We start from the raw sequence: 16,219 nt of genomic DNA, 5'->3' as shown, positions 1-16,219 counted from the left end.
TAGAAAGAATGCTCAGAAAAACTATCCTGAGTACACTTTTGGAGAGGGAGAGTTCAGGATACTTCTAGGAAAAAATGTACAAATGGTGATATGGGTATGACAAACTTTTGACCTTTCGAAACATATTATACAATGTGAAGTTGTGACACCTTAAACGGCTGTACAATATCTGATTACAAAAAAAAAAAGAAAAAAAAAGATTGTATTACAAGGAAGATTACATACATGTATAGCTTTCCTTCTAGACGTACAGAATGAACCAAATGGTGAATGCTAAGTTAATTTCCTCCCACAGATGAAACTAGTGATACATTGAATGAAGATTCCCTCAATTTGGAAGCTTCATTCAAGAGAGAAGAAAAGAAAAAAGAAGAAGACCAAACTACAAAAAGGTCAGTCTGTCTTTGAAAAGGTTTGAGGCTTACTGCTGGCAAACACCAACCAAATAACTGTACCAGTCAGGTAGAAAAATATCGATGGAATGAACAATGAAATCTGCATAACGCAGAAGTGAATTAAGACATAAACATCATGAAGGTAAACAAATGAAGGATGTAAGCTATGGATAGTAACAAAGAGTAAACAAGTAATGATAGAGGCTACTTACACTCCATGAATGAGTTGAATCAAGAAGATAGCCAGTGAGGGCAACACCTATTATTCCAGGTACGGCCCCAACAGTGTTGGTAATACCCTGTGTGGAAAATATGAACAATTGAATTTTAAGAAATATGGGTACATTTAGTTTGATTTTCAAGAAAATGCCTACACATGGTTTTTAATGACATCCCATGTATCCCAAGTCTAAAAGTAGATGCATTGTATACAGCTTTTAGTTCAAGACTCACGAGTAAATTTTACGATGAAAAAGACAAACTTCCACCACCCACCTTTCACACTAAAATGAAAATGAGTCGGACCACCGAACGCAACCATGCATGTCTAAGATGAAAAAAATACAAACTTGCACCACCCACTTTTCACACCAAAATGAAGATGCGCATCTCTACTAATCCTAAAATAAAGATATTTTTTTAAAATATCTATCATGCCTACTTCAGAAAATAGGATGTTTTGTAGCATCTTCCAGCACGCAAATAAAAACTTAAGTGCTTGTAGATTTACATACCAGAAGTATACTTGCATATTCGGGTGACATGTCTTGATGGGTACAATACAATCCTGCACGTTTGATGATTGTATTAAGAGTTTAAACTGTAGGAGATTAAAATGATTCTAATCACCCTCCTCCAGAATCAAGCCTCAGTTTGGATTGTTCTGTACCTGACAAGGCAAAACTTGAGAGGGCTAAACCACCAGTTAGAATCCCCACAACTTCCCAATGAGGCAATCCTAGATCAAGAGAGGAAAGAGTCATGCAAGCTGCAGGAGATAAAAAGGCAATTGTTTGGCAAATTTTTCGAACCTACATGTAGAAAACAAGGTCATCAGAAACATTAAGAATGAAACTCAGTGCAAACATTATCTTGAATAAAATTTCAGTTAATCGCAAGTCATGGCATGATAATGGAAGCAGTAAGCTTATCATGTATTTCACATGTAAAATAGCAATTAAATAAACAACCAAAAGAAAACACATCCACTAACTTCTCTGTTGATGGATTTTTGTCTTTAATAAAAACCTAAATTTTTTCTACTAAATTGGACTTTTTCTGATACCATCATATACAACAAAGTAGCGGTTTATAATATCGTCGTACCGTAGTGGTTTGAACTCCACTAGAAATCAAGTTATCAGCAAATTGCGAGGCAATGCTTGTCACAAAGATTGAAGCCAATGGAGGAAGGATAGAGACCTGAAACAAACATAAAGCCCTTGCTATCATACAACTGAATCTTGGTGCGCCTTCAGTCACAGGGAGGTAGATGATATTTCTAAATAGATAATACCTTATGTGGAAACTTAAAGCTTATGATGTATATACTAATGATTGTCATTCCCATTGCCTTTTCTTTCTAATAATTGCATTTTTCATTATTTTTTCTATTTTACAACAGTGGATAGAATTCTCAAGTTACCATGCTAAAACAAACACCCAAGTGAATAAACTAATGGAAATTTACTGGCTAATAGATTGAGCTGACACTTCTTATAAGTGAAATCGACATGTATGACACAATATGGGAAGCATTACTAATTCTTTCTTGAGTTGCTACAAATCAAAAAGTGGTGTACTTTTTAGACTTACCCACGCAGCTTCTGTCAAATTCAGGTTCAGCTCTTCACTGCATAGCAAGTTAATTGAAATTTTAGCTTTTTCGCGATTACATGAATACACAAAATTTAAATATGTACACCTTGTACATATGAAAGTTACAGTTCACTGGAAGAAAAAAATAGAGAAGTTATGACGCAGCTACAAAATAGTTGTTCAAAATAGTTTTCAACTCTCCCAAATAATCGCAAAGGTCTAGAATATTAAAGAGTTAAATTCATGAAAAAAGGAAAATCAAACCTATAACTATTTGAACACAGTTAAACGTCTGCACAAATTACCTAAAATAGGTGGGAAGCCATGCTAGGCATGTATAATGACCCCAACTTCCACAAAAATGAGCATATATCATTGCCCATACAGCTTGATTTCGGAAAAATTCCTTCCATGGTACATCCTATTAAATGAAAGCAAGTAAGAAACCAATGTCCCATACGGTAATAGCTATATGTTAGGAATAAGACATAAAGCAATGATGTGAATTCAAAGATTTCTGTTGTTTTCTGAATAAGTCTATCAACAACAATATGTTAAATTCAAAATTCATCACTTCACACATTTTGATTTTCACCAAAGACGCATTTATATGCTCATTAATAACAAGCTTGATCTGGCATTCCACTAATGCAAGCAGGCATTGGCTACAAGAAATATTAGTAGCAAAACAACCCAAGCTCAGCACAAACGGTCAAGATCATACACAGCACATGAAAGGTATCTAGATAGTACAACAGAACCCTGACTTCTAACAGTGAGAAGGTTAAACATGCACAGCATTAGCGCCAGGCACTCTAAACACTGAATAATATTCAGCTTAAACCCATCAATAATTTGACTAAATTTTCATACTCGGAACCTTGCCTGACTAACTGGGTCACTAGCATTGCCCCAAGTCACACATAAACAACACAAAAAGATTCATACCTTCAATGAGTCACCCAATTCATTAGTACTCCATGTTTTCTTCATATCTGTTGACTGGGACCCTATCAAGGGTTTTTAAGAGAATAAAGAATCATGACTATGCAAGAGATTTAGTAAGTGACAAATAAGGCACAAACATACGTTTGGAAAATTGATGATCTTGCCAACAATATTTGGTAAAGGGTACTAGTTACCACTCTATCCATGGTTTGAAGCGCTGACAAATCACTATCAACATCTAGGACAAACTTTCTTGTGAAGTATGCATTTTATGAATAGAAACAAAGTCTTGTCAGAGTCAACTGTAATGCATTGGGAAAAAAATGTGCACGACATAGGAATACACAGTGATAGAATGGTACATAGATCTTGGGAAATGGTAGCGATCATGGTAATTGTGATTGCTCACACACTAGCAAAATAATACTAGCATCAGAGCAACAGACAATTAAGTGGCAGAAGTACAACAGGGGAGAAACGGTATGGTGGTGGAGGCAGAAGCAATAGTGGTGCCTTTATTAAGTATCAAAGGTTCATTAAGCAGTAAAATAATGAGTATTATGAAGATTCTCATAATTCCCAAAACAAGAAACAGACCCTTAATACTAAATTGAGTTCTTATAATCTAGTCAACTTTGTGTTCGGATGAGTAATTATTAACTAGTCAACTGCACATGTTTTACATGCGAAAAAAGTAACAAGGATGATGAAGAAAGGGATAAAATGCTCACGTGGAATTGATTCACCCACCCATGAGGCTTGTCCTTCAAGAAACTGAAACCCCACATACCTTCAAGATATATATTGGGAAGAACATAAGCATAAAGTCAGACTTCAGTGCTTCACAGTAACATATTATATATATATTTAAAACTAAAATATAAGAGGTACTCATGTTGAATTGGCCAAGTAAGTTCTTTTATAATTAATTATGAAGGATGATTGATACTTGGCAGAAAACCCGAAAAAGAAAATGGAATATTGTATTCTTTCTTTTTCAGCAGGCAGCAAAAGCAAGAATCTTTGCTTTCTTCCTTTTTCTTTTCTCTTCTTTTTTTGGTGAGAAAACGAACCAATTTCTTGGCATATTGATATTGTACAAATAATTAAGTTCTCACAATCTACTAGAAGTTAATGGAATTAATTCTTCATAAAAAAGAATAGGCATTAATTCTGAGAGTTTTAGACAGCTACTTACCAACCAATCCCCAAAAGGGAAAATATGTAAAATACAGATTCCCAGCCAAGATTTTGGATAAGGGGCGGAGCCAGAAGAAGCCTGCAAGAAGTCCAAAATTGCAAATGGCTTTCAATAGGATGACACCAAAAATTAAAAAATCCTTCATGTTGTATTCAGATTTGAATTTTCCCTTTTCATATTTGAAAAAAATAAAAATCTTTGGAAAACATTAAAAAAAATAGGGCCTTTGCAATCAAGTAATGAAACTTAAGAAAATCAAAATGTTCTCAGTGCTATAACTTTCCAATCACACATCAATGTAAGTTATTACTTTCAAATAAATATTCTAGAATATGTTAGGAAAATCTCATCCGGTACTTTTTTGGATTTCATTCGCTTTAATGTTATTTCAATATAAAAAAGACTCCCAGTCTACGTAAAGTTATATTCAACATACCCTGCAACACTTCCTACACTCAAACCACCAAAGACAAATGCTACAGCCCGTGAGCGTTCTTCCAAAGGTATTGACCTGCATGAGGTAAAAGATTATTTAAACCATAAGGTTCTCAAACTCAAAGAAATAGGATCCGAAGTAAAGAATGCTTAATTAACAACAACAACAATGAATCTATGATGGACCAAACTAAACACAACATGAAAAGTCTTCAGAAACTGGAAAGGTAAGTTTTATTAAATACAAAGGAAGACTCCATTTCAATAGTATTTAACATCAAATGTTAAAAGGCTGCCACACATTTAACTCTGGCGAGACTGAGTCTTACTATAAGACCAGGAATTAATAGTTTTTATAATCTAGCTTCCAACAACCAACCAATACAGTAATAGTTCTATAATAGTCAAGCATTAAAAAGGAACAAAAATCTGGTTATTAGCCATCATAGCCAGTAAATTCAAGAATTATTTGAAAAATAACATCACTAACGAGAATAAAATGCCCATAGAAAGCACAAAATTTAAGCCAAATTATCTATATAAGAAAACATAGTAGAACAAGCAGAATACTAATATACCAATTAAATCATACAATACAGTGTATCAAGATTGTGTGCACCCTGATTGTAACATATGAATGTCATACATGCCTGGCAATAAGGTCAGTTGCAGCGGATGGGGAAACGCCTTCTCCAATTCCTACCTTTACTTGAAAGAAAAGATCATAGTAAGTAAGAGGAACATTTGACACAATATCAAACACATTACAGATAACAAAGAGTTCCAAAATTAAAACAAAAACAAAACGCTTAAAAACGCTGAAGCATAAAAAGAATTGGCAGTAGGTTAGCATACCAAAATTCTAGAAACAACTAAACCAGGTGTAAATCCAGCAACAAGAGGGACAAGTGCTGTAGCCAATGACCAAGTTAATACTCCAATCTCAAGAACTTTTCTGCATTAAAAAAAAAAAAAAAGCACTAGATGAGTGTGGCATGTCTGTCCAAGCCAAAAGATCAATGAACATGCATTTCTTAAAATTCTTCTAAAATGGTTAGTATTAAGACTAACTATAGTAGTTCTAGTCGTAGTAGGAGAAATTGTGCACGACTGACCACGTGCTGCAAAATTGTAAGTACGGATAAATAAGAAACATGCTAAAAACGACTATTGAAGCTTTAATAAACAAACCTCCCACCAAATATCTTGGCAAGCCAACCCCCAGGCAACTGACTCAACGCGTAGCCCCAAAAGAACGAAGATTGAACCAATCCAGCCTCGGACGAACTCCAACCCAACTGATGCGACATTGGAATTATAGCAATACTCAAGTTCACCTGCAAATTAAATAAACAAAACAACAAACTTAATCAATCCTACTTGGAAAAGGAACAAAACTCAGAGCTCCTTTTAGTATGAGAAAACGATATTGAAGGAATTGGAGGGTTACACGCCAAAATAAGTCGTTTGAAACCAGAATGCATAAATTTGCAGTAAACCACAACCCAGAAACTGGGTCCACTTGTAACTTTGCAGGAAAATCCTTATCAACCATAAGTGCATCAAAGTTTAAGCTGAAAATTCAAGACCAGTACTTGTTCGTTGAATTTGGGTCAGCGAGAGAAATAATAACAAAGCTAGGAGCAGAGCCAGTACTACCTTATCCATGTTACAGATAACGAAGGCAAGCGAAGTGGTGCCGATGAGTTTGTATCTGCGAGGTATGTTCTTCCACGGAGGCCAATTCCAATCAAAACCCACTTCCCCAGACCCGCTTTCCAGACCCGAATCACCCTCAGAACCCGAACCCGCCCGTTGGACCTTATCGACGGGGACTCCATTCAGTCTCTTAGTTTCTTTGATGCTTTCTTTCTCTTTAATGCTGCAGAAAACTCTGAATTCCAATTTATTCTTTGGAGGGAAGCAAAGCAAACGACGTCGTCGGAATGAGGAGACGAAGGATGAGGGCTGCGACTGTGAGCTTGTGGTGGGTGAAAATAAGCACGAGCTCTCAGCTCTGAGTGTGAGTTTCGCCATTTTTGTGTACGTACCTGTGTGTTCCGTAACTGTAACTAAAAAGTGAACAAGGAAAGTGGAAATTGATTTTGTTCTGAAAATTTGGTGGTTAATGTTGTGGAGTCGAAGAAGAGAAGTAAGGAAAGGAACTACTGCTGCTGCCTATTGGGGGCATTTTTGCGCCACGAAACAAATTGGGTTTGTGGCTCAGAATTATAGTTTGAATTGAATTTTGATATTTTTGTAATATTTTAGCGGGACCCACCCACATCATTGGGTCCCAATTCCCATGACTTTGGGACATAAAGAGGAGAGGAGTTTGTAAGGTCCAGCAATACTGAAACTCAGCCCAGCCCAGCTTGAACTTGAGCCTGGCCAATCCAACCGAGCCTAGCTAGTCGTAGTGGGTCATGACTCATGAGGGCCTGCAGCAACTGGTGTGTTCGGGTGACTTTCATGTCAGTACCATATTGGTCCGTATATAGGTATAGACGACATCGGGAGAGAGAGGTTACAATTTACTTCAGGTACATAGATAACTGCTCTTAATCACTCGAGTTACATGTCTTTAAAATCATTTGATTAATTTATTGACGATATGATGTGAATATGTACGCTAATTGTTATGTTTATGGTTTATAGGACTAGGTCATTTGGGTTGGGTTTCATACAAGGAGTAAAAAACGAATGATTTGGGCTGGGGTAATGATGCTGCTATTATCTTTTGGGGAGGTATATACACTCACTTTTCCTATTTTCTGATTTTTATTTTTCTAAGTTTCTGCAAAGTTAGAAATAAAATACAAGAACGTTCACATATTTACAAAGCTCTTCCTATTTTTATGATTTTATTTTTTTATTTTTTTAGTTTCCTGCAAAGTTGTCAATCTGAGGATTTGTTTTGGACTTTAGAGCTTGACAATGACACATTTGATTTTCAATTTCATAAAGCTATATAAATATGAGGGATTTGCTTAGTTGTTGTTTGCTGTGGCAATGCATAATTAATTATATATCGTCGTGACCTCCCCATGGAAAATGTGGTGAATAAAATATGCAACGAGGAGGCCAAGTTGCTGGAATTGTTCGTCTTTCTCCTCCAAGTAACCTGAAAAACAGGAAGTAAAGTTGTTCTGCCGTTGTAGAGGGGACCAAATAAATTAAATATTTACATTTGTCATGGCCACTAATGCAATGCATCAATGTTGTGGAAGAAATTCTGGTTTAGAAAAAGCTTGTATATGCAGCACAAGCTCACCGGATTTATTATCAGAGAGACAAGATGGCCGCCATGAGTGTCCAAGAAATGTCCATCAATGGTGATCAACCACCGCCTGAATATATTGTCAAAGAAAGCAGTTTTGGATGTATAGAGTCTTCCCCACCATTAGCTGATCAAATTCCCATCATTGATATCAGTCTCTTCTCACCATCATCACTTGAATATTCTGAACAAGCAGAGAATCATGAGCTACAGAAACTTAGAACAGCTCTCAGCTCAGCAGGATGCTTCCAGGTAAAGAATTGTTGAATCTGTTTTAGTTTTTAGTTCACTTTTTTAAGCCGAACCTATTGTTTGGAATTGGAACTACTGCATGTGTATAATGTTGGGTTAATGAATTCCAGGCAATCGGTCATGGGATATCAGATTCATTTCTTGACAAGGTACGTGAAGCTGCAAAACAATTCTTTGCACTTCCAGTTGAAGAGAAGCAAAAATACTCCCGAGCACTCGATGGCGGCTCCGAAGGATATGGGAATGATGTCATAGTGTCGGAGAAGCAAGTTCTCGATTGGTCCTACCGTCTCACTCTCAGAGTCTTCCCACAAGACCAAAGAAGACTTCATCTTTGGCCACAAAATCCAAATGATTTTGGGTAAACGTTGATATATAATGCATTCATTAATCTGTAATAAATTAGATTTTGCTTTTACTAGTTAGTTAGTTAGTTAAATCATTAGATTAATGAATAAGTAAATCTCTATGTGTAGAGAGATGTTACATGAATATGCAACGAAGATAAAGTTGATGATGGGGGTCGTGTTCAAGGCCATGGCAAAGTCGTTGGATTTGGAAGAGGATAGCTTTGCAAAGCAGCTGTTTGGAGACCAATCCCTGCTGCAAGCAAGATTCAACTTCTATCCACCGTGCTCGAGATCCGATCTGGTTCTCGGTGTCAAGCCTCATACAGATAGGTCTGGCATGACAGTTCTCTTGCAAGACAAAGATGTGGAAGGTCTTCAAGTTTTGATAGATGGTAAATGGGTTAGAGTCCCCATTGTTCCTCATGCTCTTGTTCTTAACCTTGGTGATCAGATGCAGGTACAAGTTTAATCAACCAGACTAATTAATTTACTTTCTTTTTCATTAAAATAAAATAAAATGAATGAATTGATGCAGATTATGAGTAATGGTATATACAAGAGCCCAATGCACAGGGTGGTGACAAATACAGAGAAGATGAGATTGTCTGTTGCTTTGTTTAATGAACCAGATCCTGAAACTGAGATTGGTCCTGTGGAACACTTGATAGACGACGAAACAAGGCCAAGGTTATACAAAAGTGTCAAGAATTATGGTCGTATCAACTATGAATGCTATCAGAGAGGGGAGATTGCACTTGAAACAGTCAAAATCTAATTGTTCTTCACTCTGTATCTTTCATTTACCTGAAGCTAATAAATAGTTACCTTTTGATGAAAAAGAAGAACAAGAAAGAGACTGGAAATGTATGTTAGAGAAACTCTATCCTTATTTCCTTAAAGCCATTTCAAACATTTTTGCAGATACGGGCAGCCAGCCAGATATCCATAGACATAAAGTTTATTTTTATTTTTTGATGTGAACATCAATGTTATGTGCTGGATAGAGGAACAATAAAGGAGAATTACATTTTCACTGCATCAAGAGCTACCAACCCTTTCTGATAACAATGATAGTTAAAAGCACCATAATTCTTCACATTCTGATAGAGTCTTGGTCTTTTCTCATCCACCAAGTCATCCACTGGACCAATCTCTTGTTCAGCTGCTGGCTCAATAAGCATGGCCACAGATGCCCTCATCCTTTCTGTGTTTGTTGTGACTCTGTGCAGTGGGCTCTTGAATATTCCATTACTCATTATCTGCAAAAGAAGAAGAAAAATAAACAAAGATCAAATTTTGATAGGCTAGTGGAAAAGGGCCTTGACTTGCATATCATTATCTCCAGAGTTCTCAAGTTCAAACCCCCACGACATCATAATTGTATGTGTGAGAAAAACCCCCACCCTCCCGTTGTTTAAACTATCGCTTGTACTATAAAAAACCAAAGATCAAATTTTGATAGGCTACAATAAGTACCTCCATTTGATCACCTAGATTGACAATAAGAGCCTGGGGTACTATAGGAACTCTGAACCATGTACCATCTTTGAAAAGCTGAAGGCCTTCAACTTGTTGATCCTGCAAGAGGATAGTGACCCCTGATTTATCTGAATGAGATTTGAGGCCAAGAACCAAATCTGATCTAGGACAAGGTGGGTAGAAGTTATATCTTGCTTGCACCACAGCTTGGTCTCCAAAATGCTTCAGGAAGATGTCCTCTTCCAGTTGCAGTGACTTTGCCATGGCCTTAAAGCAGAGATCCATTAAAGACCTTATCTTTGTAGCATATTCAATCAAGATCTCTCTGCAACAAAATAATGAATCAAAGCTCAGTAAATAACTAGATCATATGAAAAGGAAGAACTGAGAGAAGAAATTTAGATTTACCCAAAATCATTTGGCATTTCTGGCCAAAGATTGAGCCTTCTTTGATTTTCCGGAAATACCATTAGAAAGAGGCGATTGGACCAGTCGAGAATTTGCTTATCGGAAACTATCAAGTCACTCCCATATCCTTCAGCTTCCTTCACTGCTCGAAAGCACTTGTGCTTCTCTTCCATTGGAAGTGAGAAGAAGTGTTTTGCTGCTTCGCGCACCTTATCTAGGAATGAGCTTGAAATCCCATGTCCAATTGCCTGTCAAAATTCATTGATCAAAGAAGCATGTATTCGATATGCTATGCTTGGAATTTGAGCTGAGACTGAGAGCATTATTTAGTTACCTACCTGGAAGCATCCCCATGAGCTGAGAGCGTTCTTTAGCTTCTCCAGTTCATCTTGTGAGCTGAAGACCAGACTGACATCAACGATGGGAATCTGAACTAATGGAGGAGAAGACTCCACAGGGCCAAAAGCTCTTTCTTTCACAATGAATTGTGATGGTGGGGGCTCTTCAATTAGCATTTGTTGGGGCTCATTGGGGACTGATGACGATGATGCTGCCTCAGCAGGAAGAAGAAAGCCAGCCATACTGAGTTGTGAACTGGGAACTTTGGAAAAATGGGTATCTATCTTCCCAACTCCCAGCTCTCATCGAATAATTATAGTGTCTTTTTGCTTTGGACGGCAAAATCCAATTTCAGTGTCTCATTGCCTGGTTTCCACGTCATTCAAAAGCCCACTTGATTGATGATCTCATCACTTTTGGAATCGTAGTAAAAAGACAAATCTTTTGGATTTAACCTTCTTTCTCATCTTTTTAGCTCTGTTTTAGTAAAAGAACCAAACTACAAAGAGGTCAGTCCGTCTCCGTCTTCGAAAAGGGCTGAGGCCCAAATATTTGAATGGCAGCCCAAAATGAGGCCCAAATATTTCAAACGGCCGCTTATAATAAGACCCATAAATAAATATACACCTTTTTTTATTATTAAGGAACTAAATAAATATATACTTAGATCCGATTTTCTGCTATGGACATGGAATGGAAACGCCACGTCAGACAGAATTAAAAGACCACCACAGCTATATGGGACCTCCAAGCACACGTAAATGCAAGACTGCCCCAAAAATTCCATGTCATATTATGCCAATTGAATTGATATGAGCAACAGGATCCGAGCCGCTACATTTACATATGGAATCCCTAAACCTAATCATAATTTTTGTTTCACCTTAAGTTTCAGATTTTACCCAAATAAAAAGATTCTTTGTTAATATTTTTATTTTTCTAGTTTGTATATGATTCAAATAAAGAGACTGGTGCCTTCCCTTCTAATATATAGAATCAACCTTCACAAATACTTGAATGGGTCCAATATCTATCATAGATCATATTTCCCAAATGCAAGACTGCCCCAAAAATTCAGGCTCACTATGCCCCATCTGAGAATCAGGAATACCACTTACCAACCACTGGGATGGGAGGCGTCCTCCGTGAGCTCTAAGCACACAGAGAGCTACTCACCTCTTTTTAACCAGCGCCAAAAGCAATTCCTTCAAATTTGTTTTCTCGGCAAACAAGACTGGCACTGGCCATGAATTCCATTTCAATATTAGTCCTTTTTTTTTTCTTTCTTTTCCATCTTTCGTCTCAAGCAGCAAAAGTTCATCAATACTCTCACCAGCGTATCATGCAGGACCCCGTTTCTCACTTGCCTTGTAAAATAGCATTTTCTGTACATAAAACATCATGTAGCCTTGTGCTGCCCTCACAATATTCTCATTAACTTGTGTGATCCAAGCATCGTCGCACTTGTACCACTGATTACTTAATCGCAAGTAAGTTACATAATGGCCTGCATCTAGCTTGCCTGTGTGAGTGACCACAGCAAACAATTCAAACTCTGAGCATAATTCGTTTGAAGCATCTGGGTCATTCCCTCCAAATGGCAAAATCCTATTTCCAAATCTACTCCTCAAGATGGAAGATGACAGATAAGGTGCCATGTCTAGCGAAAATGGGAACTGCAAATAGCGGTCAACCTTCCTTGACATCTTCCTCACTGAAGAATGCTCAAATCGTTTTATATGGAAGCAAGAAACCAAAGGAAGCTTTCTTATTGACATTTGCTTGAGAGACTCCTGCCTCACCTGACACTGCTGGCAAAAAAATTTCTGGTCAGAGCCCAATCTCTCAGGTCGTGTAAAACGGTCCAAGCATCCCATAAGGGTAGATACCCCACAGTTTTGGCTGGAATTCATGCAATCTGCCTCGCCGTTGCAAGAATAACTTGACTTCGTGGACATTGTCTTTGCAGAACCTCCTTGGTTAGGTTCCAAATCCAGTGAGATGTCCACACATGGGTCATATGTTGTAGACGTAAAACCACAGGCCATGCACATAACATCAGATCGCAAGATACCAGAAAAAACTCTATGAGCAACACAACAATCTCCATTGCCTGCACTACAAAAGAAATGAAGATTTATCAGAATGATATTTTAATTTTAATTTGATATATATGTATATATTATATTATATAAGTGTATGCAGATACAGGTGAAGACACATATCAAGCAATCTCCGATGTCTGGAAACACTTTTGTTGAATATTTTCATGCTAATTAGGAATCTATCTCTATCATACAAACATTAACATAACATTTACTGTCAGTCTCTATACTATATACGTCCCAGATTACACTCAACAACATGCATGTACTGCAGTGGAATCCTAGGTACATAATACCATCTCGTAGAACCCCTTCTTACTGCCTAAAGGTTGCAAATGAAGAATTATATTAGGAAACTACCTGAGTCACAGCAAGAAATTAGCATGCCAAAAGACTGAGACAAGTCGAAAGACAAAAGCAACAAAACAGTTGCCAAGACGAAAGAAAGGATGGATGACACCAGATAATAACCTATGCCAATAAACAGGTAGATCAAGTTCAACATTTCAGCCAAAACAACAAGATGGCTGAAAGAATTCTGATGTAAATAATTGGAGTGCCCTGAGGATTGATGAGAAAAATTAGGCTGGCTGTGAACCTAAGAGAATATTTAGATTTTCTGGTTTGGGATCCTTTTTGTAATTAGACCCTAAACATGGCAAAAAGGTTGAGTTAAATGAAACTTATGAAAAAAGAGAACACCCTAGATAAACCCAAGAAAGCTAGGTGAAAGTTGACTTACTGGGTGAAGCGGATAACGCCATCAAGCCAGCAGGTAGAGGTTGAAAATTAGCCCTAAATCTGTGAGCACTTGTCAACCCCTAGGGCAACAAACCAGATACCTAGACCCACCCTGCATTTAGATGTTAAGGTCACCTTTAATCTTCAACAGTATTTGGAATCATCTTAATTTAAAAGAAATGACAAAAATACAGAAGTTGGGGAGTTAACTACTCATTAGGAACTCTTAAGTTACTTGTCTTGCAGAATTGACCTAGCACCAACTTTTGTCGTGCTTCATCTTGTAAAGATCCATCAGCTCATTTTCTGATATAATAGAAAAGTATGACATAAAGTGTTCTTAAGCCATTGAAGGGTTTGCACTACTTGTTTACCACAATGTTGCCAATTAGACAATTCCCAAGCTGGCTAATGAAGAGTGATTATTATTTCTAAGAAGTACCAAATTAGAGCTAACAATTTCTTAGGATTACAGTATCTCTGAGGAGCTACACGCAGTGATCCAATAATAAAACTAGATAATCCAACAAAATCTTTTTGCCCCCAAAAAGGCATTACACTATTCTAATGTATCTCAAAATAACCTATCTCAAAATCTTAACATTAGCTCAACTTCAAAAACTCTTAGCAAACAATCAACTCCAACAAAAATGCAACGTGAATTCAACTAGAGATGCTTCCAGGGAGAATTATAGACACAGGGTCCATATGTGTATATGCAGAAGTCAGAGCTACGTGTCCTTGCACATAGTAGAAAATCAATAGTTAACCAGACATGTCACTCTCTAAAGACAAGAGATGAGCACAATAATACTCATGAAATGCAAGAATATCGCACATAGTTCGTGCATTAACCACTAATTGCATCTCCCAAGAATTTGAAGTAGCATATGCACATAAAACATTGCATGAAAATTATTAAGATCAGGCCGGGTTTGGTGCCTAGGAGAACAGTTTCAGATTAAGAAAGAATTAACCTTGGCTCTCAGGTTTCCGCGGATCCTTATCCACCTTCTCATGAATCCCATCAAGCATAGAAATGAAGAACTCATGCGCATCCTGCTGTTCATAACTTGCCAGATTCGCCGCGTACTGCCACCAACTACAGTATTACCACAATAGCAAATCAGTAAAAATAACGAAAAAGAGAAGCCAATAACAAAACAAAACCGAAGGTGAGAAAAAGTAATAATTCTATCCAAAAAGGGAAAAAGACATGAAATCCCTACATTGCTTGCTAGTACCCACATTGTGACTAAAAATAAGATTTGTACAGATTACAAACCTGTACAAGAACTTTGCAGGGCTATAGGGCGTCCGATCCCCTGAAAAAACAGCCGAGAATGCGGCGTCCATGTCGCAAGCCAAGCACATGCGCGCAGCACTCTTGTTCCCGCCACTTTCATTATTATTGGCGGCAGTTTTCTTACTGGTATTATCGGCATTGCTCTTCTTCTGGCAAAAGTAGCGGTTGTGCCGATCGCTGAGGAAGTAGTTCCGCAACGGCGGCGTATGGAGCAATGCCTGAAGAACCGAGTTCATAAAACACGTGTTTCCCAAATTGTTGAGCCCGCGCAATCCCCAAGGCAAATCCGAGACGTCGCCATTCAACGGACTCGAATTCTTCCCCACCAAGTATTTCTCTCTCAGATCCGGTATCCATGGCTTGTAATCGATACGGCGTCGTTTCCGGAGATTCTCCGGCGCGTACTGTTGGATCGCTGACGTGTCCGAGGAGGTCAGGGTCGACGCAGCGGTCTGAGCCAGGACAACTGCAGCGTCGAAGTCGCGGTCATAGACTTGGTCCCTGCAGGCGCAGCAGAAGAGCTCGGCTCGATCCACGTCGACGGCGATCTCGTGACCCGGAGGCATCAAATAGGCGTGAGCAGCCGCATGGGAGGGTCCGGAAGGCACGTGACAGTGCACAGCGGCGCACGTGATGCAGGCGTAGAGCCTCGGACGCGCGGACTCGCCGCAAGCGCCGCAGCGCGGTAACTCCTTGGGATCGCGGCGGATGGAAGCTCGGCCACTCGGCGGCTTGACTCGGAGACAGTCCTGTAATGCTCGGAAGGGCTTGGAGCCGTTCTTGGCCCGGAACTCGGCCAGGTGGGGACAAGGGTGGGGCAAAATATGGCCGTTGATCTGTTGACTAGTGCGAGCGATCTTGGCCATCGACGACATGGACGGCGATGATGGTGGTGGTGGCGGAGATTGGGGTGAGATTGATGGTGGAAACCCTAGGCTTAAAGGACATAAGGGTCATGGATGGGAGAGATCAACGGCCGAGATTAAAGGAAATGGGAGTGAGAGACCATGGAGTGATGAGGGAGACTGGCTCTGTTGTAGTATGTTCAGCTTCTTGGCTTTAGTTACAAGTAGAAGAAAAAGAAAAAATAATGTAAATTAGTTTTCAAAAATAAACAAGAAATTTTAATCTTTTGAGTTGATTGTTTTTTCTTTTTTGTGTG

At 38.4% G+C, this 16,219-nt stretch overlaps 3 protein-coding genes and 1 pseudogene across 4 annotated transcripts; 1 reads left to right on the top strand and 3 right to left on the bottom strand.

The window, feature by feature from the left end:
• LOC18769377 (probable anion transporter 6, chloroplastic) lies at positions 98-7,027 on the bottom strand. Its single transcript, XM_020568512.1, has 15 exons — positions 6,457-7,027; positions 5,989-6,134; positions 5,653-5,752; positions 5,448-5,500; positions 4,799-4,873; positions 4,360-4,440; positions 3,893-3,951; positions 3,162-3,223; positions 2,519-2,634; positions 2,211-2,247; positions 1,722-1,817; positions 1,285-1,426; positions 1,130-1,182; positions 608-694; positions 98-495 (listed from the first exon to the last, which is right to left on the bottom strand). The coding sequence occupies exons 1-15, from the start codon at positions 6,832-6,834 to the stop codon at positions 394-396; spliced, it is 1,587 nt and encodes a 528-aa protein (XP_020424101.1). The 5' UTR covers positions 6,835-7,027; the 3' UTR covers positions 98-393.
• On the top strand, positions 7,458-9,723 carry LOC18771437 (codeine O-demethylase). The gene is made up of 4 exons (XM_007202240.2): positions 7,458-8,329; positions 8,440-8,690; positions 8,806-9,136; positions 9,215-9,723. The coding sequence occupies exons 1-4, from the start codon at positions 8,096-8,098 to the stop codon at positions 9,452-9,454; spliced, it is 1,056 nt and encodes a 351-aa protein (XP_007202302.1). The 5' UTR covers positions 7,458-8,095; the 3' UTR covers positions 9,455-9,723.
• On the bottom strand, positions 9,620-11,602 carry LOC18770794 (protein SRG1). Its single transcript, XM_007204362.2, has 4 exons — positions 10,905-11,602; positions 10,567-10,814; positions 10,156-10,483; positions 9,620-9,938 (listed from the first exon to the last, which is right to left on the bottom strand). The coding sequence occupies exons 1-4, from the start codon at positions 11,145-11,147 to the stop codon at positions 9,702-9,704; spliced, it is 1,056 nt and encodes a 351-aa protein (XP_007204424.1). The 5' UTR covers positions 11,148-11,602; the 3' UTR covers positions 9,620-9,701.
• LOC18771745 lies at positions 11,694-16,014 on the bottom strand (annotated as a pseudogene). The gene is made up of 3 exons (XR_002272479.1): positions 15,037-16,014; positions 14,729-14,853; positions 11,694-13,018 (listed from the first exon to the last, which is right to left on the bottom strand). The product of XR_002272479.1 is annotated as a ubiquitin carboxyl-terminal hydrolase 22 (transcript).

Source organism: Prunus persica, chromosome G7 (assembly GCF_000346465.2).
Source record: "Prunus persica cultivar Lovell chromosome G7, Prunus_persica_NCBIv2, whole genome shotgun sequence".
In the NCBI taxonomy this organism is placed as follows: domain Eukaryota; kingdom Viridiplantae; phylum Streptophyta; class Magnoliopsida; order Rosales; family Rosaceae; genus Prunus; species Prunus persica.
This window is presented reverse-complemented; position numbering and strand designations above follow the sequence as displayed.

What these genes read in the sequence shown, in the direction of transcription:
- LOC18770794 (XM_007204362.2), bottom strand. Translation starts at nt 11,147, where the DNA reads ATGGCTGGCTTTCTTCTTCCTGCTGAGGCAGCATCATCGTCATCAGTC. An exon ending in GCTCATGGGGATGCTTCCAG is followed by an intron (nt 10,815 to 10,904) that starts GTAGGTAACTAA and finishes GAATTTTGACAG; the next exon opens with GCAATTGGACATGGGATTTC. An exon ending in GAAATGCCAAATGATTTTGG is followed by an intron (nt 10,484 to 10,566) that starts GTAAATCTAAAT and finishes ATTTTGTTGCAG; the next exon opens with AGAGATCTTGATTGAATATG.
- LOC18771437 (XM_007202240.2), top strand. Translation starts at nt 8,096, where the DNA reads ATGGCCGCCATGAGTGTCCAAGAAATGTCCATCAATGGTGATCAACCA. An exon ending in CAAAATCCAAATGATTTTGG is followed by an intron (nt 8,691 to 8,805) that starts GTAAACGTTGAT and finishes CTCTATGTGTAG; the next exon opens with AGAGATGTTACATGAATATG. An exon ending in ACCTTGGTGATCAGATGCAG is followed by an intron (nt 9,137 to 9,214) that starts GTACAAGTTTAA and finishes GAATTGATGCAG; the next exon opens with ATTATGAGTAATGGTATATA.
- LOC18769377 (XM_020568512.1), bottom strand. Translation starts at nt 6,834, where the DNA reads ATGGCGAAACTCACACTCAGAGCTGAGAGCTCGTGCTTATTTTCACCC. An exon ending in AGTGTAGGAAGTGTTGCAGG is followed by an intron (nt 4,441 to 4,798) that starts GTATGTTGAATA and finishes GACTTCTTGCAG; the next exon opens with GCTTCTTCTGGCTCCGCCCC. An exon ending in GTGGAGTTCAAACCACTACG is followed by an intron (nt 1,427 to 1,721) that starts GTACGACGATAT and finishes TTCTACATGTAG; the next exon opens with GTTCGAAAAATTTGCCAAAC.